The sequence below is a fragment of the Ornithodoros turicata genome, chromosome 2, assembly GCF_037126465.1.
Source record: "Ornithodoros turicata isolate Travis chromosome 2, ASM3712646v1, whole genome shotgun sequence".
NCBI classification, from domain to species: Eukaryota; Metazoa; Arthropoda; class Arachnida; order Ixodida; family Argasidae; genus Ornithodoros; species Ornithodoros turicata.
In genome coordinates, this window is record NC_088202.1 from 54,296,537 (window position 1) to 54,319,241 (window position 22,705).

Below are 22,705 nucleotides of genomic sequence, written 5' to 3' on the forward strand. Positions count from 1 at the left end.
CACCGGAAGGATTAAGTATGACAGGATGGAAGGCAAGTCCGATCGCTATTATTTCTTTCATTTTTTAAACCATTGCCGTGTTTCCATGCTATGTTGCCGTAACTTGTCGCAGGTGTCACATGACGTCACTAACGCAATAACCTGAAAGATCGCGCGAACGCTTGTAGATGTTGTGGATGAGTAGCCTGAAGTAACTACGTGTATTGGACATGTTTAGGCTATGTGATTCTAGCGCTATGTGAAAGTGCAGTGGACAAGTTGAACACTGAAATAACTAAAAATATGTCACAGTGCGAAAACTGACTAATGAGGAATGCTTCGCAGTAATTTATATTCAATTCTTTATTATACTTAGGGAGTGGCATTTTTAGGTTAAATGCCTCTTTTTTTTTTTTTCCAGATTTTTTTTTTGGGGGGTGGGGCGGGGGGGTGTAAATTGGGCGGTATTTTTAAATCTGTAATTCGGGGAGAAATCGAGCTATAATTTTTCCTTCTGGTGCTACCAGGTGTATTTGTTTCTCCTCCTGTCTATTAAAGGGACTGTCACATCCGGAAAGGTGTGTATGAAATCGATACGGTAACGTTTGACTTGGTTTCACGGTCTACTTGTCTTTTCGAAAACAGCGTACCTATTAGACAAACGAGTTTTCAAGAATCGCACTCCCTCTGCAGTTAAGCCAGAGTGACTTAAGCCGCACTCACGAATGGGAGCGCTGCGCAGGTGATTGTCTCTGAGGTCGTCTGCTTCGCGTTCGCACCGCTACGTACTAAGTGCAAAGACCGCTGTAAATACGCAGACTTCCGCTTACCAGTGTGGGTGCTGACATGACCATGTTCCGTGGAGCACTGTGTTACGCTCCTAGCCATACAGTAATTTACGACACTAATCAGAAACAGCATTCCACGAGCCTTCTCAGACCTCTCTGCGACCTGCGGACGCCATCCATCACTCCCGCCTGGTGGTCGGACGCCAATAGGTCTCTCTGACACTCCCTGATTGGCCTTGTCCACGTAACGTTTCCAGAGCAGGAACTCCAGAATGCTCTCAACATCCGTCGCCTGTTCATATCATGCATTACATCAAATTGCACAGAAACAACTCCACTATTCCGCGTTGAATTTCGGCATCATGGTCAGTGATGAATGAGGAGTTAAATGGCACTGTAGTTTCGGAATTGACTGCGACGGATGCGATAGTCCCTCTAAGTCCGTTGCTGACCTTTTTCTTTTCTTCTTTTACTTTTTGGGAGGTGGCCTACCAGTGCTAATCCCTGAAGGCATAGACAGTGCTAACACATATAGGTGTATTTCTGGGAACGTAAGTGACCCATTCATACATGTGTTACATGTGGCGACCTTTGTTCATCTTCAGTGAAAATGTCACTTCAGGATTTCATAGTGAACTGGACTAGGGGGAGAAATCCGAATCGGTCGTAGGTCAGTTTGGGGGGAATAACCGGGCGAAATCGGGTTTAACTCGGAAAAGTCACCCCGTAATTATACTCCACTTGAAATATTCGAATTTTTACAATACCCTGTCGCTGTTTGCGAATATTGTTGAAAATGCTGGTATAAATTTTGCCACTACATGTAAGCTACTTCAACTGATTGCAGCACATGACAGTCGTTACAAGGAGTTGGCCTTCAGCTTCAGTGACCACATCTACGTCACCCTTTCGAAAGTATATTAAAAATAAAGTGTATATGACTGCGCATGATGATTTAGGATATCTGCTCCAAAGCACTGTTTTGTTGCTCCAAAATGGTTTGGGCCAATCACATCACTGGTAGTTTGAATACCCTCTGGATAAAAAGTTTGAACTTTACCAGCATAGTGAAACATTTACATGTAACGTGAAAGTCTTCTACATGCAAAGGGATTATGAATGTTAATTTGTAGCGAAGGGTGATACGCAGAAGGCCATTTCTGTGAGCGCTACTAGTTTTATTACTAGTACTATTAAATAAAAGAGTTTTCAAGCTTCGCACTCCCTCTGCAGTTAAACCTACAGGTGCCATGGAAGTCTCCCTGTATGGTGTCACACAGCTGCACTGGTAGGCATGCATTACATGTGATGGAAAGGGAGAAATGCACTTGACAAGACATAGGTCGCTCCTTCCCTCTGCCACTTTTACACCGGAAAAGTGAATGCAGTCTTTGGGTATTTTTTGTGACAGTTCCTTGAAATTGTTGTTCGGGTCCACAAACTGGAACCCAGATCAAAGAAGCCAAATTATATGGACTGAAATCTGCCCCTATGTTACTTTTCTGGATGGCATGGAATCAACATAAATGAAGTCAGGATAAGTAGGGTGCCCTTCTGTATAACTAGCTGTTTTCTATCTTCCACCGCGAAAAAAAGAAAAGAAAAAGCCCTCAAAACATAACTGCATAAAAAAAGCACATGGATTACGCAGTAGGTTTGCGCATTTCTTACTTTCCGGGCTGAAGTATGAATGCATGATGCGTCCCTTAGGTAACCTGCAGACGGATTACCGCAGTGATTTTGCTACCATTGTGCTTTATTTTAGACTGTGCAGCTGAGGCTGTCTTGCTTCTACCTGGCTAGTCTGATGCCGGATGCAAGTGAAGTTGTTCCCACAATTGGCCGTCAGTGCATGTCCATGCTACAGCAAATGATGACACAGCCTGGAGATACTGACCCAGTCATTCGGGAAGCAAGCATCAGGGCCTGCCTCTACACAGTTTGCAGAGCACGGAAGGCCGCAGATGTCCTAAGTGCCATTTCAGACTCCTTGGAGCAGCTTCTTGTAAGCAAGCAACTTTGTAGTATAAGTGTTTTTAGGGTAGAGTACTACGTCACCCAAGTTGCATGCTTGTTTTTGTTATGTACTAGCAACTCCGTCAACAGGTACCTTCCAGGTACAGCTTGGGACAAAAGTTTACGGAACACCCGGGATTTATGTTTCGCCAATGGGGCGACACCCTAGCCTCAAACAGCAGCTGACGGGGATACTGAGAGATGGATCGAATAGGCGGTCACACGTTTCTTATTCAATCCCTTCCTGACATCTAGCAGGAGGCTGATTCGATGAAGAAATGCGCCAGAGCAGTGTTCCGTAAACTTTTGCCCCAAGCTGTACCTAACCCATAAAGGACAGCCTTGGGGGATACTCACAGGCGTGCTCGTGTTTCTTGGTGAGGGTCAGGTGTGGAGGGAATTTTGTTTTTAAAAATTTACAAATTGTGGGAGGATGTGAGTTTGATTTTGTAAGGGAATGCAGGTTGCAAGTTGGATGCAAATCAAACAGTTCTGACCCCTGCATGATTCAACTTCAGGATGAATAGCTGTAGATTGCTAGAAGGTTGATTTTTCCTTTCACTGCATTGGTACTTGAGTAATACCAACAAATAGCTTACTACCAAGAATATGCCATGTTGTGAACAGCTTTGTTGTGTTCTAAATTTTGTATGGGGAAAAAGAATCAGGGCCTCTAGAATACTATAGAACCATCATGATAATGTTCACATTCAGCCTTTGTAACTGCTAAACGTTTGCAGATGTGAAAGCTGTGTGTGACTGAGATAAGCATGATTAAGGACTGTTTTGAGATAGCATCATAAAACTTAATTGGCAAGTTTTGTCTCCAAAGAGTTGGCTTCGGTTGTTTCACAGAACAAAAACTAAGCTACCGACAGTGACATCACGGCGGAAAATATGGTGGACATAAAATTTCATTATAAATACTACCTCGCTACAGAATTCCCAAATTGGAATATTTTTCGTGGTGGCTCTGAGCATGCAACATCATTGCCTTAGCTCTGATTTGGGGACTGTTTGTTCAAAAGGACTATTATACAGTGCAATCCCATTCATCTGAAATGTCTTCATTCGAACTTCCAGACTTTTTGAACGGGCCCCGTGGTCCCATGAAAGTCATGTATTTCAATGGAGGAAAACACCCGGTAATTTCAACCCATGAACATGCACAAACATTTTATTTGGACAAGATTACCAGGCCGCGCTCGACTACGCATGGGCCCAGAAGCACCCGTCCACTTGCTGCTGGCATGCTAGGGAAATGTTTATTTATTAACTGTTAGATTCGCTTAGTATTTATAGGACCATTGTTTATAGGGGCGACGCTCGTGCTGGAGGAAAGAGAAACCAGAAATGAATCACTGTAATGGTGTGTGCGTAAATGCACAGCATGATGCTGCTGCTTACTTGTGGTCGGCAAAGCAAGAAACCTCATTTTGGAGGAGCATGGGAGGACTCGAAACAAAATAAGTCAGGAGGAGATGAAATTACGACTAGAAGACCTAGGATATACATATACAGCATATCGCATCCCAGGTAGCACCAAATGTCAGAACAACGTTGCCTGAATGTTCCCGAGGAACGTTGCCAGAATGTTGATAATGTCCGCCATTTTAACGTTGCTGCAACATTGTGTGTAACATTATGTCAATGGCAATTTTTGTAAATGCAATGTTGTCACAACATTCATTTTGCAATGTTGCATCGTCATCCACACTGAACATTTCATACATGTTGCATTCGTAATATCCCCCAGGTGTTACTTTGCAACATTCCATTGCTGATGTCGAACCTGTACTGGAAGCCTATAGAGCACGCAAATTTTGCATTTAAATTCTCCCAGCCACCCTGGCAGCTTTATGGGAACAGTAGTTGAACAGATTCTGTGAGCTGATGAACGGTTCTGTTCAATTACATTAACTATTAACCCTAAGGCCGTCAGGGTAACTGGGAGAACTGAAATACAAGATTTGCGTGTTCTGCAGTCTTCTGGCACAAGCTGAACCAATGACGGTGCCTCCACGTTTTTGGTGTGGGCTTTGCCTCATCTGCTGCAATGAGAAGGTTACCAATACATCCTCTCCGTCACTGCCTGTAGGAGCGATGGCAGTTCTACAAACATGTTCGTAGTTGTGTATGCAAACGCCACTTGCTTTTACAAATCGTATTATTAATATGAAGCACGAAATTTAAAGTATCCGTGCAGTTTTTGCCTTGCATATTATATGTCCCGCCACATGGCGCACAATGTCCCGGAGTCGTCTGCTATTCATGCGATCGTCTTCTACGCAGCTCTCGTCAGCCGCATTTCTCACTGTGAAATCGGCCTAGAAATGCCTTTTCTGTCCAGCGGAGGCTTCATGTAAGCTTAAGGTGCGGTCAACGAAAGGACAGCCAGGCAAATGTGGCTGTGTCTGTCCGTAGGCACGCGAATCCATGAGTCTCACTGAACCGGATATGCTTCGAAAGTGAAAGGTCAATCCCGACACTTTTTTTCGGTTTCTGTGTTCCAAGGACGCGTCTTTTAAAGCATAAACTGAATAAACTTACGACATTCCGAGATGTCACATGTGAAACGTCGCAGCGATGTTGCGGAACAATTCTACACACAACATTTCAGGGAAAACATCATTAGAACGTTTCCATGTGTTGAATTCGTAACGTTTCAGAGGGAACGTTGAGGGTACAGTGGTTTTTTGTTGACAACGTTGCGCTCACATTGTGTACGTTGAGGCAACGTTGCGGCAACTTTTGGTGCTACCTGGGATACTACATACAGGGTGTCCCAGAAAACGTGTCATTGAATTATAATAAAAAAACTACACCACCTAGAGTCATGCGGTCAATGGCATTTGTTCTTACTGGGTTTTTGCCACCTCCTCATGTGAATGCCGTGTAACGTAAGTTTAATTATGTTAATTTTTGCGAGCTTAAGTCGGAAATTTGCCTAGTAAAGGTCACTTTTTTACCCCACCAATGGGAAGAGCGTGTCTAATTTACTCAAATTAATGATAATTGACAGGGATATTCAGGAGCTATCCCATCGGAAAAAATAACCGAACATCATGCTCTACGGATGTCGCACAGAATAGCGCACGATGAATTTTTCAGCGCAATCTTTGTCAGTCCGACGAAAGGAGGTTGTAAACCCAGCCCTCCCCGACATGGCAGAAAGAGATAAAACAGGCACGGCTTATCACGTCCGACTTTCGGTGGGATAATGCTTTCCCTCTCCCAATTTTAGGAACTGTTACTTTTTCTACTATCACTCTGTGGGCTGGCTTCGGAACATCCTTTCGTCGCACTGAGAGTGATTGCGCTCAAAAAGTAATTGCGCGCTATGGTCCGGTGCTCCGAAAAGCATGATATTCGGCTATTTTTTCCGATGGGATAGCTCGTGATTATCACTGTGAATCTGAATTTATATATTTCATGAATTTGAGTGAATTCGGCACGCTCTTCATATTGGTGGGGTAAAAAAGGGACCTTTACTTGGCAAATTTCCGAGTTCAGTTCGCAAATATTTACGTAATTAAACATGGAGTACATGACATTCACATTAGGAGGTGGCAAAAACCTAATAAGAACAAATGCTGTTGACCGCATGATTCTTGGTGGCGTAGTTTTTTTATTATAATTCAATTACACATTTTCTGGGACACCCTGTATACAGGGTGTTTTATTTTTTGTTTTTAGTTTTTTAGCCTTTGCAAAATTTTTATGAAAAGGTAGGGATGGGCTGACTGAATCTGCAAATCCTCGAATCCTAGGCAGGGATTCGAGATTTGCGAATCTGAATCCCAGTGCCAAAAAATCGGATCTTTTGAATCCATCAACCACATTTGTTTTTTCTTTTTAAAATTGGCGCCTCCGGTGTCCGCCGAAAGCCTGACTGGCCTAATCCGAATCCCTGTGCTCAAAATGGCAAATGGAATCTCTTGAATCCACCAACCACGTTCGTTTGTTTCTTTTTAAAACTGGCGCCTCCGGTGTCCGCCGAAAGCCGAACGGACTTGATCCGAACCCCAGTGCCCAAAATGGCGAATCGAATCTTTCAAATCCGCCAACCACGTTTGTTTATTTTTCAAAAGTTGCCGCCTCCGGAGTCCGCAGAAAGCCTGACTAGCCTGATCCGGGGCGCGCCAGAACCACAGCATAAATCTGCGACATTACAAGTTTAAAAGTAAAATGGTTTTGCTTTTGATTGTTTCTTAGTTCTATGGCAAGAATTCAGACACGAGAGGTTATGTATTTCCTGTAGTTGATAAACAAGTTAAATAAATTACATTTAAAAAGTAGTATATTGGTACGTTTTCTCTTGAAAGTGAACTATTAAGTAATTTGTTTTTCATTAAACAAATGTATCAAATTCTGCTTCAAAACACTTTTCAGTAAAAGTGTTTTTTGCCCCTGGCTGTTTAAACATTTTTTTAAAGAAAAGATCCGAAAGATTCGAGGATTCGCAGAACCTTCCTTGGATTCGGATTCGGGAAATTCTGGATTCGTCCCATCTCTATAAAAAAGCTATGAGAGTAGCATAGATGTTGTTTTTGCAGCTGAGTTCTACGGCTAGGCGGACATCCTCTCGAAGAAAGTGTGCAACTACAAGATGACTAATTATCTCACGCATTAATTAACTTTTTTAATTAGGGGATTTCAGGCAAAAGTGAGATAGCATATTAAGAGACTATCCTAGTTGCAAACCATTGCACACTGAACAAATACTGAAATACGCACATGCGTTGAGATATCCATCCCCAAATTTTGATATGCAAATTAATGAATTTAAGGTAATTAGCCATCTTGTAGTTACATACTCTCTCCCAAAGGATGTTCACCTGGCTGTAGAAGTCAACTGCAAAAACGACATGTATGCTGCTCTCATAGCCTTTTTATAACAATTCTGTGAAGGCTAAAAAAAATAAAAGTAAATAAAAACTGCATATACTGGGTGCAATCCTGGTGCGCAAGAGTGCCTTCCCTCGGCAGCTGGTCAACGTCATGTTGGTTACCCAATAGCGAGGAACTCTCTTCCTCCTTCTTTTTTTTTTTGTGTGTGTGTGTTTTAGGCTACTCCTCCTGTGTCTCGACTGGTTTCACAAGAACACAATTTGCGCCAGCCAATAAAAAGTGTTGATTGATTCTATGTCATCACACGCCAGGAGTAGCATGGGCGAGGTCGCCACTGCTGCACATGTTCTTGTAAACTAATTTTCTCAAATTCACACTTCCAAAGGAACTATTTTGTGTGATGGTTCCTGAAGGTAGTGTGCTCATATCACGTGGTAAAAAAGTATACTGTATAAGTGTTTAAATTTGTGGGCTCAATAATTTGCAAATTCGTTAGGAGCCAGAATCAGGCAATTATTCGTGGAACCTTAAATTCGCAGTATACGTGCATCAGGCGTCTTATAGGGGCCCTCCACCTTGAACTTCTAGGAACAAGTTAACAAAAGGTATCACAATTGTGTAATAACCCGTTGCGTTTGTCTTCCTTTTGAGCCCTTCTGACTGAGAGGGCGGCGATTAGGGGGCCCTTACTCGGTGGGTATCTGGGTCATTGCCCTGTCTCCCGTCATTCTTGCCACCGTATAGAGCAGGTACCATTGGCACTCGATAGTGATGCGGCGACTTCTACAAAGGCTGACCCACGTGGCAGCGTGCCAAAAACCCATACACGCTATGCTGGATTATTGAGGCTTACAAGGAACTGAATGACTCCCATGTGGGATTCGTGAAGGCTGGACTACTGTCTCCACTTGCAGCGGAGAAGAACTGACCACTCTGTCAGGCAATACAGTGAAATACCGTAAAAAAAAACGTGTACATATGTTGCCTCAGCGTCCTGGGTCAAATTTCTTACATATTGCGGCTGCATATTTTTCTGTCATTGGGTTGAATATTTCGCGGAACTTGAATTTCGTGAAGAAAAGAACGCTCGCGAATTTCGCAAAAATTAGTTCCTCACAAAAATTGCTACTTCTACAGTATGCTGCAAGTGCCTTCCATGCTCCTTCGAGGGGGTCAATACCCTTCCTGTTAGCAACACAGCCAACAAAAAGGCCAATATTATCTCATTGTGTTGGTGATATTCGCGTTTTTCGTTTGCGACTGGGTTGGGCTGAACATTGCAAACTATGATGATTGAGTCGTGGCTGAAGGAACGAATGCGAGCGTGTATAACACATTATTTTCTACTCTGAGAGGGTTTGATGTTTGCCTGCAAATAAATATTTTGGAATGAATGAGCCTCTTATACTACCGACATCGGGCACCATGATGCGTGTCTGATGTAGCTAGCACGCGCTGCTGACATATCACACCCTCATTGAGAGGAGCTCTCTTTAGTTCGAACTCTGCTTTATTTAAACAAATTTCCGGTCTCCTTAGAGCTTGAATTAATGGGATTGCGCTGTACTAGGATTGAGCTGCTAAGGTACTTCTTTTTACTGCTCTACCTACTACGTACACAGTCCTCTGCCAACATACTGTCTATTACAGGTTCAGCAGACATCACGAAGAAGAGTGCGCTTCCAGGTTAAGAGTCATGGTCCGCAAGCTGAACTGGACATCCTGAAGGGCTTGCTAAGCATGAGAGAAACAGTTGCCATCCTCTTGAAGAGCCACTTGGTGCCGCTGTTTGATATTTGGAACGTTCTTCTGAGGGTAGTGGTAAGCTACTCACCTGCATAGTAGTCTGGTCTGGATGGGACTTTCAGAATGTGATCGTCAAGATTTTGCAAACAAGATTGCTCACATAGCACTATGTACTGCTTCCCTATGAATTCACTAAACACTGAATGATTTGTCAGCAGAATGTCATCTTTTGAACAGTACTAGACTATTTATTGTCAATGCTGAGTTCAAGTAGAGTGCTGTGCCATGTTCTGTTCGCAAAGCTTCCATAGTCATTTTACGCAGTCTCTGAATTATAGCAGAAATGCGTAAATTTTTTGATATGTTAGTTTCCCCTAGGCCCTAGCCAAATTAGATGACTTGCTATATTGCGCAGCTGAAAGTATTCCAATGGAACAAGCACAATAGTACCTGTTTGCATGCATAGCAAGACAGTCTGAGTGGGGTTATTAATTAGAGCATTGTAAGTGCCAATGAAGTGGGATGTGTATCAGGTCTGTTTTTGTTGAGTTTAATTGTTTACTCCGCCTCTGCAATTCGTGTTAGTTTGAGTTTGAATGAAATTGCATGAAGTGAAGGTGTATGAAATCAAATCGATGAGCCTGTCATATCCCCGCATACTCTTCAATCCTTTACACATGTACTGAAACCGTTTGGCCCTAGCTTATTACTAGGGCGCGGAGAAACATGCACAGTAAAAACTAAATAGGGAGTATATGCAATATTTTTTATCGTTCCTGGTATGAAGGCTATCTGTCAAATGCATATTTGACAAAATTAAGGATATTATTGTATTAGGGACCGCATGATAAAATAAAACCGCCTTCATTCAAGAGCACACAACAAGGAAGGCTTGTGTCACAGGCATAAATCGTGCAGCTGAAAGTTTTGCTTTCGGCGCTGCACCACAGTGCAGATTGATATGCGTTTGTAACAGTAGACAAAGTGGCGAAGGCAACAGCCCACCGGCCATACACGCGCAGAGAACACATTCTGTCTCCATGTGGGGCGTAAGCCTTGAGTGCCGTTGTAAGAAAAGGTCTTGAACATTTATGGGTAATATTCCATGCAGTGGAACAGCCATGGTTGGGACTGAACATTACACTCCACCGAAACATTGGAAATATTCTATTCAGACTGAAATTCTTGCAAAAGAGTATGCAGAACTTTACAGAAGTCAACAAAACCTTAATAAAAAAGAAGAAGAAAGCTTTTGCACCTGGCTATCTGGAAATACATATGGCAAAATATGCACTATGTGTGCATTTTGATGCGGAATATGCCATAACATGCAAAGGCAAGGTATATTTATATGCACCATAGAACCCATCGAACCTGTCCAAAACCACAACCAAAAGTGTTCTTTCATTACCCAGCTACGAAACCATATTGAGGGAAAACATGCATTTGCATGAAAATCCGTGCTGTACTTATTACAATAGAACCTCTTTATAGTGCAGTTTGTTAGACAACTGGACAACTTCATTATATATCAGTATCTTCACTATGTCAGTAGTTCATGGTTGGGGATTTAAAGTAGCATAGAAGTAATTTTTAACACCCAGTTTTCTTCCTATAAAACTGTTAAGTAGGCCAGTAAGATGCACCATGCGAAGTAATTTACATCATAGAGTCATAATTATCGCAGAAATTTGATTTAAAATACGCCGCAAAAAGCGACCGTGCGCAACGGTGGTGAAGAGCAGTACCAACCTGTGATCTGCCTGGAACCTCGCGCTGACGCTATAAGGAGAACGCTCGCTGATTGGCCTAGAGAAATGTTGTCTGCTACTCCGCTGTCGTCTGCTACTCCGCTGTCGTCTGCTACTCGGCTGTTCGGGGTTCTGATAAAGCCTTTCTCCTTGCTCGGTAATGCTTCGGCCACTCCTTCTATCCCCAATTCTCCGGGAGAACTGGCAAAACTGGTTTACGGCGGCAAAGCGACAAGGCGCTGACCCCCACTGACCGGCGAACCAGAACGAGTTCTCCTTATACCGTCATCAGTGACGTGGCATCATACCTCCTCATCCTCGTTATAGCTGGAGTGGCGAGTTAAGGGTGAACGCGCGGAGCCATGTTTATGTGAGTTTTTTTCTGGGAAACAAATTGCACACATCAAAACTTTTCGTGCTATTCTGTATAATGACACACACACTTTCATCAGATGTCTTAATCTGAATTTTTTTTTGATGGCCCTCTGTACTCTTTTAAAACATGGGACCTCAGGTTTACTTCACCACATCCACATCTTCACTTTATGAAGGTTCACTACATAGAGGTTGTGCTGCATTTTTCGTTTCAGATGAACTTCAGGGAAGGGCTATCCCAGCCAGAGTCTGTGTGCAACGAGGAACTTCTCACTCTGGTGTTTGGCTTGTACCTCAGGTTATCAATCTTGCTTTCCAACAAAGAGAACCCAGTGAGTACTGCCTTGCAGCTAAAAGGTGTTTGTCAACGCAACACAGTCTTCTAAACCTGTTTAGTTGGTGTTAACTTGTGTTGAAGGAGCATTAAAGGTACTGTAAAGCAGCACCGATCAAATGTCATTTAGTGTGGCTATTCGATAGTCCAAGCCACCAGGACAAAAACTGTGCAAGTTTCATTCCAATCGACGGTGCAATTAATTAGAAAATTACAATTAAAGATTACGGGCAACACTGTACTAGGTATTCGAAATGAATCCGTACTTCTGACACATACGGCGGCAACCACATTGCATGCGTATAACACTGGGCCCAACATAATAATCCACCACAATCCACCATAAAATCCGCCCCTGCGATCCACACAACGATCCACATCTGAGGATAAACGGATAAGCGAACTGAAATGAAATGCTGAGCCGTTGAAAAAAATGTGTCAGACGTTCAAGAAGCCAGACAGCGTCGGGATTTGTTTGTTCACAGAGAGTTTGTTCGTTCGAAAGAGGCAGCGAACAAAAGGAGCATGCAGGCGCAGCAGAGAAGGAGGGAGAGCCCCCATCGAACAGCGGCCAGCACTGGGTTACTTCGCAAAAACAGGGGTTAACAAGTTAAACTGTTACAGGGGTTTCAGAATGCATAGGTAAACAGGAAAACTAATAATATGGTTACTAAAATAACGAAGTTCCGATGTCATAGTGTGTAATACCAATTTTCAGTGTTGCCCGCTGTACAGGGGTAGGGCCTGACTTTTTAGGGTTAAACCCGTATCCGCCCGATATTTACCCCCCCGAACGAAATCTGTAAAATTCGGGTTTAACCCGAATCTACCCGAAAACATCCGGGTCGCGTGGCACACTCGTAAGCGTGCATTAAAATAAAGTTTGATAATATTGCTAAACATTAGTTCCATGATAAGACAAATTTTTATTGAACAAAAAAAAATCACCCGAATTTCTGACGACAGAATATGCCGTAACGGGATTTAACCCGAATACACCCGAATTTTCAAATGAAAAATATCACCCGATATTTACCCCCCGAATTTGGCCAAAAATAAAACCCGAAAAAGTCAGGCCCTATACAGGGGTTTGTTTGACACCAGGGGTCGCACCGCTCCACTACGCCGCATCTTTCACGGCAAATTAAAAATATTTATAGCGCGTTGTCGGTCGTATGGTTCCGCATATGGTATTTAGAAGCAACAAAGTCTCTAGTCATATCACCGGCATATCATGCTTGTCTACTGCTTTACAGTACCTTTAAAGTCGTATCCGACTTGGCCAAAAACTGCTGTCATCTTGCAAAGCAGTATCTGAAAAGCATTCCCACATCATATTTCTGTCCAAAGTTGTTCCACCGTGGTGCAATTAATTTGCAAAATCGCTGGCGTGGTCACAGGTTGGATGGCTCCAATTGCAGACCACACCCACTGTAGTGTGACGTCTGTGGTAGAGAGCCTCCTCATTCATTGGTAGAAAAAAACGTCTGCTACGAACATTGCGAGGCGTTTCTTATTGATTGCTATTCGTTATGTGATTTATATCACGTTTTCTGGAAAACAAAGCATGTATATGCAGCCCGGCAAAATAAGATTGCGATCAGAAGAGTAATATAAGTGTCTTCTGTGCAATCTCTTGTTGTACGTATACAACTGGGGAGTGACGTACGTGCTGGTGCGCCATTCAAAGAGAGATTACTTCCGAGGCGTCTGCTATAGGGCGTCTCTCCGACATATTCGCTAATTCCCAGTCACAGCAAAGTGTGTTTGATCTGTCGTGTACCTACATACATCAGTGAAGTGTGTGGCCATATAGCTCACCAGTGCGGAGTTCAAGGTTATGTGAATAAAAAAGGCAACGCCTGGCTGTCGCTTGCAGAAGGTTCCACCGAATGAATCAGGAAGTAGCAAGACGATCGCTTTAATTCAGCGTCAGGATACCAAGCCTGATACAAGCCTTCAAATATGCAGTCTATACTTCAGCGAGAGCGCTTATCAATCACCGCCAAGTGTTTTTGTCGTATGTCAATGATGGAACAGCAGCAGATATTCCCCTGCTCGGTCGGCATGGCGAATACAGCTGCCGCCCATACACACACGTCCACTTAAGGTGGGTTCACACACGGTTTCTGCAGATTTCAGTCCGCGGTGCACTGGAATCCCACCGCGGACCATTAGTCTCCGACCCACAAACGGTCCCCCGTGTTGGCGGGGGAATTGAGGACAGAGCAACATCTTGACGATAGCAGTTTCTTTTTTATTTCGCTAGTGCAGTGGTCCCCTCCATTGTGGAATGCTGGAGGTGCAATGTACCACAACGTACAAAATGTCATTTTTTTCTGTTCAACCACAGTGCAGAAAAGTGAGAAAACTCGTTCATGCAGCCTGATAAGTGTTGTTGGAGACAGACTTATCCGTTCCCATCCCTCGTCCCGTGTGAATGCTCAGCGGGGACGGGGACTTCTCCGTCCACGTGATGTCACCGCCAGCCGTGAACTTATCCCGGGGATGCATCCCTTGTGTGAACCCACCCTTACACGCACGTCCCCACCAGTTGTCACGTCCCGATGGTGTTGCTGGAGACCTTTCTGGTGCGACGGCACAGTACATAGCATTAGTACCACACCGGGAAAAGGCACAGGACGCATTCACTGCTCATAAAACTCACAGTAGCAGGAAGTAAGCAATGACAGCGTTATTGTGGCGCCACCTGTTAGCCACTAAATCAACAGTGTGGTGAAGGATGGGCGGAAGATCGGGTAGCAGTGGGGTATCGCTGTACATCACACAGTTAGATTCGTGCTGCACCACTCGTTCTTTCGGTGATGTCAATGGCCCCCAAAGTCGAGGCCGTGTCGTTGACAGCCTTCGAATCCTCCGTTTCAGACATCCTGCAGCCAGAGAACACCTAGAGACGCTCTGGCCTGCGCAGTGTTGCTCACCTCGATCATGTGATCCCAGGTCCAATGAGGAGCGTCCCTACCACTCACGTCACATAGTGACGCGCGTGGCGGCGCTCATCATGTGTCTATCGTGAAGGCGAAGGAGGGTGTTTGGCGCACGAGAGATTCGGCGGTCTATTGCAGGCATCCCAATTTCGCCACGGTTGTATTATAATTGTGGGAAAACTGTTTTCGGAAGCCTAACATTCTGTACCAACCAAAAACGGAAACCAAGTTGTGTGCCTCTAGATTGCTCCTCTAATATGCAGGATAATAAGATTTTTTAAATTACCATATTTACCAGATTTTAAAGTGCTGTTTTTTTTTGTGTGTGTGTGAAAAATTGAGCCAAAACCTGTACGCGTGTTAGAATCTAGTGCAAGCGATCCACGTGGCCCACTCCTCCCTCTTGCAAAATGTGACGCACGCAGAGTGCTGCAGGAGAGCCGCAAGCATCTGGAGGACTATCCTAAACCACGTGGCTGTTGGTTACGGTACAAAATTTGCGAACTACGACAACACCGCGTGTAAGGATATCCTTTGTTTAGTGTTACAAGTTTTGGAACGAAATGAAGCAAAAGCATTTTCACTATGAGGCTTCCTTCAAATGACAGGTATGCTGCCTATGCCGAAACAGAAGGTAGCTGGGCAGCATCTAGAAGGCTCCATGCCGGAGACACATGTGGGAATGGCGGAAACAGAAGGGACGAAAAGTTGATGCGCAAAGGATTTATTGGACCTAAGCAGGGCAGGTTCCCCCAAGTAGAGGATCTTCTCGTAGTTTTTCATAAAGGATTTGTGAGCGCTACACTTGCCCGTGATGTTGGAGATTAGAAAAGGAAAAGCCAGTGGTCGCCAACGCATTCAAAAAGTCCAGGATGTCGAATGTGCTCAGTGGGATCGACGATAATTACCTGTAGCCAGCTGATAGTGACAAGAAAACATCAGACGATGACACTGACAAGAAATAAACATTTGTTCGTTGTCCGCCTACCACATTTTTTCAATACTGTACTGTCGGGGCATCGCTAAAATTAGGGGTGCGTAAGAATTGGGTAAATACAGTAGTCATTCCTGGCATATTACATTAAATGTGCAGCAGTGTTACTGTTGCCCTGGGAACAGCTGGCCTTATCTGTGCAGAAAAACTACAATGTTTTCACATCCTGTGCAACTGCCAACATTTAAGTTGAGTTCCTTGACTCTCCTGCAGGCAAACAAACAGAAGTTTGATACTGCTGCAGCCCTGAATTGTCACATGAGTTGGGTCAAGGAGCATCTGCTTCCATCGATTGCAGTTCTTACTGAACCAAGACGGGAGGCTTGCATAAAGTATGTTCAGGTATGTAGAAGTTTGCACAAACCATTCAAAGATGCATACACAAGCACTAACGCTTATAACTAGAGCCTGAAGTTTTAGGGTTTAACCCGATTCTTCCCCAGATTTGCACCACGAATTCAAGGTTTCCTCTTTAGGGTGAAACCTGATTTTTGCCTGGCAAATTGCCCTCAATGAAGACGTCTGTAAGAATGCACACTAACTTCTTTGGCAGCAGACACAGTTACATCACCGGTTGTACCAAACCAGCGCAATTAGTTTGAATAAATGAGCCCAATTTCTCCCCGAATTTAGCATACTGGAAGTTTTTCACACGATTACGAATGAATGAATGAATGTCTGTCTGTCAAGTAGGTATCGCGCCACGCGCGAAAATGTGACTGACCTTTTATAGCATACACCCTGTATGTATGTTGACGTTATATACACGTTATGCATATATATATATATATATATATATATATATATATATATACGTTCGAACACCCTGTATATAGTGACTATATGAAAGACTGAGTTTGGTATGCACATGCCAACACCAGTGTTCAAGTCCTGTGCATTGTCAGGGGTTTTATTTTGGTGCTACAAAGTTGGCAACAATGGAATGAGGCTGTTTTTGTACATTGTTTTATGATATAATAGACATTAGACGTTTCTTCAGGTATATTTGGAATCTTCTGAAGACGTCTTCAGACTCGACATGGCCACACAAGAATTTGCTGACAACATGCTGGATTTTATGAAAATGTGCAAAGATTCAGGTAAGACTTCTTATTTTTCTGTGCAGTGGAATTTGTTAGAGTTGATCGCTAAATGTTTCAAAGAGTTGTACACAGTTTTTCTTCCAGGTCTCCCAGTGTGACTCTGGTGTGTGTGCTCAAAGTTTAGAATAAAAGTATTTTGCCAATTTAGCCTTTGAATACTAAATCATTAACAAAGTTCATGCTTGCTTGCTTAACTCCTCTTGTTTGATGACCTTATTCACTGGCATGTTTTCTGGAAGTAGGTGTGCCTCTGAGAAAAGCATGCCACTAAAAGGGGCTAAAACAAACAAACACGTTAGGGGAGGCTTTGTGCAAAGAAACCATTAAAACATAAAAATGTGTTTCAAGAACTTTTAGGGACGTGTCATTCCATGGATGCCATAGGTTAGTATGTCATGATTAAGGCCCCTGGTTTTCTGCTGTAGCAAAATCAAACTTCCACGGAACCGACTTGTAAATTGACCTTTTTCACGTACACTTCGTATCCTAGCAGCTTTCCAGCGAACCACGCTCGGACCACGTCAAAACAATTCCACGTGGCTAGCACAAAGGACCAAAACCGGTCCGGAGTGAGACCGACAAACTCGAGCCGTTAGTGTTGTCTCCTCACTGGTCCTCATTTCTGTCGTCCCCACACTGCACCATTTAGTGAAGACTGAGATACGATGAGATTCTGCGATTTTCCGCAGCAAGGAGTCAATGGCTGCTTAACACAGGAAACACTTGAAAACTATTGTATACCATGAACCTCTTTGTGCAGCAAAATAATGAACAAAAACAGATCATAGAATGTCAAACGTACATTTTTTATTGAAGCCAACTCTGAACTCTACGACATTACAGTACGTAACCAAAGCCATTTTTAAGTTTTCAAATGTGAAAGACATCCTGTTGTCGGGCAATACAGTCTTGTATTGAGAAAGTGTGCATTCTACATCGCAAGACGTTATCCTTGTGAACTTGAAATGAGCTAGTTCATCTGCAGTATATATGCAGGCAGAGCTTCCTATGGACTGCAACAGTTTCAACCCCTTATATTTGTCAAGCATGGCTTCAAGCTTTGCTTTAACAACAGATAATAATAATAATAATAATAATAATAATAATAATTTATTTCACCAATGACACTTGGTGGGGGGATACAGACAAAAAGCTGCACAAACTGCAGCTTGACGAGGTCTGACCCCCCTTTGTACACTCGACAGATAAAGCAATGACAAACAGCAAACCAGACAATGCAAAGCGAACAGCAATGACAAATAGCAAACCAGATGAATTACGGAGTTAGACAATGGTAATGAACACAATGCATTAAGATGCATAAAACAAAAAAGCTATGAGAACACACGAAATAATATATGACTATCCTAGTGAACATACATGGCCTTTATTGAGCGAATTGAAAGACAGCTGATGTTGATGTTGTTTTGGATATGGGAATTAATATGTTGTGGAAGATTATATGAAACCAACTGTGAGCCATAGTTAGTTCGTGCACACGGTGTGAAGTAGGGCTCATTGTAGCATAGTGAATAAGAGGTTAATCTCATGGTTAAATTGGCTAGGGCTAGAAAGATGTGATTATTTTGCTTTACTGAACTTGCATATGTAATGGACATACGGTACTTATAGAGATCCATAATTCTGATTATGCTAAATTTCGTGAAGAGGGATCCTGTTGGATGTAAAAGGGGAACGTTTGCTATGTGACGAAGTACCTTCTTCTGACACAAAACTAACCTTTCAAGATTTGTTTGCGTTGTGGTTCCCCAAACTAGGTGACAGTATGTGAGGTGAGGGTAAACCAGTGCGTTATAGGTCATAACTTTTGCCTTAGTTGGAAGGACGTTTCTGTGTCGACCTAAAATGCCGATCACGCGCGATATTTTGTTAGTGATGTAACCGACGTGCTTATCCCACGACATCGTATCAGTGAACCAGACGCCCAGTGACTTCACCTCCTTGACAAAAGATATCGTGCTTGTACCGATAACAATAGATTCGGAACAGGAAATAGCCTTATGCGGTGGGTGGAAAACAACAGCCTTGGTTTTAAGGGGGTTAATTATCAAATAATTTTTAGTAGACCACGTGTAGAAGGTTGATAAGAAGTTGTTCATCTTTGTTGTTAAATCTGTGAGACACTTTCCTTGCAGGAATAGGGCGGTGTCATCAGCATAAGCTACTATCTTAATGTGGTTTGATAAGGCAAACATGTCATTCACATAGATAATGAAAAGCAGTGGCCCAAGAATGCTCCCTTGTGGTACACCGGTTGTGATGTAGTGTATTCCCGAACACTGCCCCTGAATATCAACAAACTATTTGCGATGCTGAAGATAAGTGCGTATTAAATTTAATGGAACACCGCGGATACCGTAGTGCTCAAGCTTTAAGAAGAGAACACCGTGATTCAGTAAATCGAAAGCCTTGGTGAAATCAATGAATAGACCTAGAGTAATGAGTTTTTCTTTGAACCCGGAAAGGATATATTCTTTCTGGGAATGAAGAGCTAGTTCTGCGGAGCGTTGCTTTCTAAATCCAAACTGAGAATCGGAAAGCATGGAATTCTTTGTTAAAAATGATAAAAGACGGCTATGGATTAATTTCTCTAAACCCTTTGAAAACACTGGTAGGATTGATATGGGCCTATAGTTACTGAGAACATTAGGGTCCCCACCTTTATGTGAAACGACCACTTTTGCAATTTGCATGTCCTCCGGAAACACACCGGAATAAATTATTTCGTTAAAAATAAAAGCTAATACATGAGCAATTATATCGAGAACAAATTTAATTGGGCGGATCTGAAACCCGTCTTTATCACAACTACTAGTATTCTTGAGGTTTTTAAAAATTGAAATGACCTCCTGTGAATCTGTTGGAAACAGAAAGAAACCGTGGTCTTGGCGTGGAACGGAGTGTATGCCAGGATAATGTGAACTTGTACCTGTGGAATTGTGTAAGTTTGACAGGGATGCAAAACAAGTGTTGAACTCTCCAGCTAACCGTGCACCAGTTAGAACCGTTCCACCTACGTCCAACTCCTCGACAGGGCTGTTTTCGCGACTGTAAATTGATTTAAGACGCTTCCATGCAATATTTGGCTTAGCAGAAACATTCTCGAAAACTGAATTGTAGTACAGCTTTTTTGCGCGACGTAACTTCGAGTTTACATTGTTTCGGTATTTTTTAAAAATAATTAGATCTTCGGGTGACCTATTTTTTATGAACTTTCTATAAAGCTTATTTCTAATATTTAACATTTGTCTCAGTTCCTTTGTTACCCAAGGCTTACGAATTTTTGCGGAAACCCTGAAAACTTTAACCGGAAAATGCTCATCGTATAGTTTACGAAACTCATCAAGGAAGCTTTCATACGCTCTCTCCGAATCCTTCTCTTTAAAAATGTGTTCCCAGGATGTTAGTAACAGGTCATTTCGAAATGCCTCAAGCGACGACTGCTGAATGGATCGGTGTGACACATGTGTCTGAACCTTTGGTCGTTTGCTAAGTGACAGTATTGCTACAAAAATAGGCATATGATCGCTTATATCCGCGCTGATGACAAAGGCTGTGGGATCGAGTTCATTTGTAATGAACAGGTCTAGTGATGTCGCCGAGACACTGGTGACCCGGGTAGCAATCTCAATGACATTACTGAAACCATTTGCATCCAAAAGTGTTTGAAAGCGTAACTGATGAGTGGTTTTAGTGAGCATGTCAATGTTGAAATCGCCTCCCATGACGAGGGTATAATTACTGTGAGTCACAAAGGAAAACAGTCGCTCAAGAAAATCTAACATAGGTTGAATATGGCCATCCGGCGGTCTATAAGTAACTCGTGAATAAATGTTTGTCACTTTGTACTGTCAATATTTCAAAATCGCCTGTAGAACAGGTAAAGTCATCTACAATTTGGCAATGAAACGAGTTTCTGACAAGAATTGCGACACCTCCTCCTTTCCTTCCGATCCTGTTAAGAGGGAATAGGGTGTATCCTTGCAAGAGATAGTGATCCTCACCGGAACACCAGGTCTCTGTGAACATAATGACATCTAGCTGGTCTAGGAAGTGGTCAAAGAGGCAATCTAATTCATCTTTCTTGTTTAAAAGAGACCTGGCGTTTAGATGGAGGCAGTTTAGATGGGGAGTTTTAAGGCTCTGCAGAAGATAAGAAAGGCGGGCAGGTGGCACAAGCCGTGTCGTGGTCACAGAAAAACGCAGCTATCACAGAGACATGCTAACAGACTCTAGCAAGATCGAGTTCGTCCCTTATTTGTATTACGGGGGATCCGTCCTCCTTTCGGGCAAATATTTTGCCTTCTCGGCTCCAAACATATTTCCAGTTGATTTCCTTCTTCTTTGCGACAGTTTGGCCCAACAGCTTTTTCAAGGTTGGATATAAATGCTCATTTATGAATACAGGATGTCGTACACTATGACCAAGTTCTACAGTTGTTAGCCGTATCCTCCTTGCCTTGTACAGAAACTCGTCGCGTTTGTCCCTTCGAGTAAACTGAACGACAACGTTGCTCCCGCCTACACTTTTTACGCTCTGAACACGGTAGCATGCTAGAATGTCTTCCCGTGACAAGGGCTCTGAGATCTTGTCGCCGATCAACCTTACAATGTCGATAGGGTTTTCATTTGCCTCTAAAGGAATGCCCTTTATTTCAAGGTTAGAGCGTCTGCTATATTGTTCAAGATCCGTGATTTTTTTCGTGTTTTCTTTTACTTGTTTTTTGAGGGTATCACAGGTTTCGTTCAGCATTTTATTTTGTTCTCTGAGTTGAGCGTTCTCAGTTATGATTTTGTCCATTTTCTGGACAACCTCTTCAAATGTTTTGTTGATGATGTTGTAGATGCACATGCACCTTGAGCTCTTTGTAAGGAATGCTGCATGTCCCGAATGATGTCCAAAGCCTCCACGAGAGTCAAGTTTGCAGACTCCAATTTTGTGATGGAAGCGGGAAGGAATGAGAAACTAGCTTCAATAGCTGCTAAGCCATTTTTTATGCTAACATCTTCAGAGTCGTTGCGCTTGCGGCATAATACTTTGCTCCTTCGGTCTGCTCGGTCCGGTCTGGTGAGCACAGGCTGAGGAAACAAAGCCACATCTGGCGCCAAATCTTTAAAGAGCTGCACGCACATGATACTCTTTGTAAACACTTTCTTCATGTCCGATATGAGGTCATCAAAATTTTGGAAGCAGCCACAAACTTCCTCTGGAACTCTGCGTAGCGTGTGAGCTGCGCAGGTGACGTGAACAATTTTGGGGTATATCACACAAACGGTGGCACCAGCTTTCACCGTGTAGGGAGCTGCGTCCGTGACCGAAAGCAGCACGTCATTTGCATCCACATATCCATTGAGCATCTGAACACGATCTACGAAGAGCTGTGCCACTGTCGAATGATTGACATTCGGAAGCTCCTCGACTGACAGTATAGGCAGCTCATTTCACATGTGTCCACCCCAAGTGGTCCAACGACAACGGAGGCTGTGCAGCGTCCTGAAACGTCTGTTGTTTCATCAATGAATATCCACACTTTCCGTGACTTCAGATTCTCAAGGATGTTTTGTAAGGTAGCCTGATAGCAATGATGCAGGTAGCCTTTTCGTATTGTCAACTCTCGAGAGATTTGCCGGCATGTGTACTTCTCAAGAAATGCCTGTAGCTCAACATTTTCCAGCTTTCAGAAGGGAATATTTGCAGCACAGAATGCCCTACAAAGGTCCATCGCGAAATCGGAACATCTGGATGTAGAAGGTGCACTCTGGTCCATAAGCTGCTTCATGCAACCTAACTTTCGTTGA

The 22,705-nt window shown here is 43.1% G+C and overlaps 1 protein-coding gene across 2 annotated transcripts in view; it reads left to right on the forward strand.

Annotated features, from left to right (window-relative positions):
- Nucleotides 1-22,705, forward strand: part of LOC135385417 (condensin-2 complex subunit G2-like) — a 53,708-nt gene that overhangs the window by 28,902 nt on the left and 2,101 nt on the right. For both annotated transcript variants that reach the window (XM_064614720.1, XM_064614721.1), the window contains exons 17-21: nt 2,533-2,772; nt 9,285-9,455; nt 11,722-11,838; nt 15,996-16,124; nt 16,783-16,882. In XM_064614720.1, the coding sequence (XP_064470790.1) occupies nt 2,533-2,772; nt 9,285-9,455; nt 11,722-11,838; nt 15,996-16,124; nt 16,783-16,882 (757 nt within the window). The remainder of the gene's footprint in view (nt 1-2,532; nt 2,773-9,284; nt 9,456-11,721; nt 11,839-15,995; nt 16,125-16,782; nt 16,883-22,705) is intronic.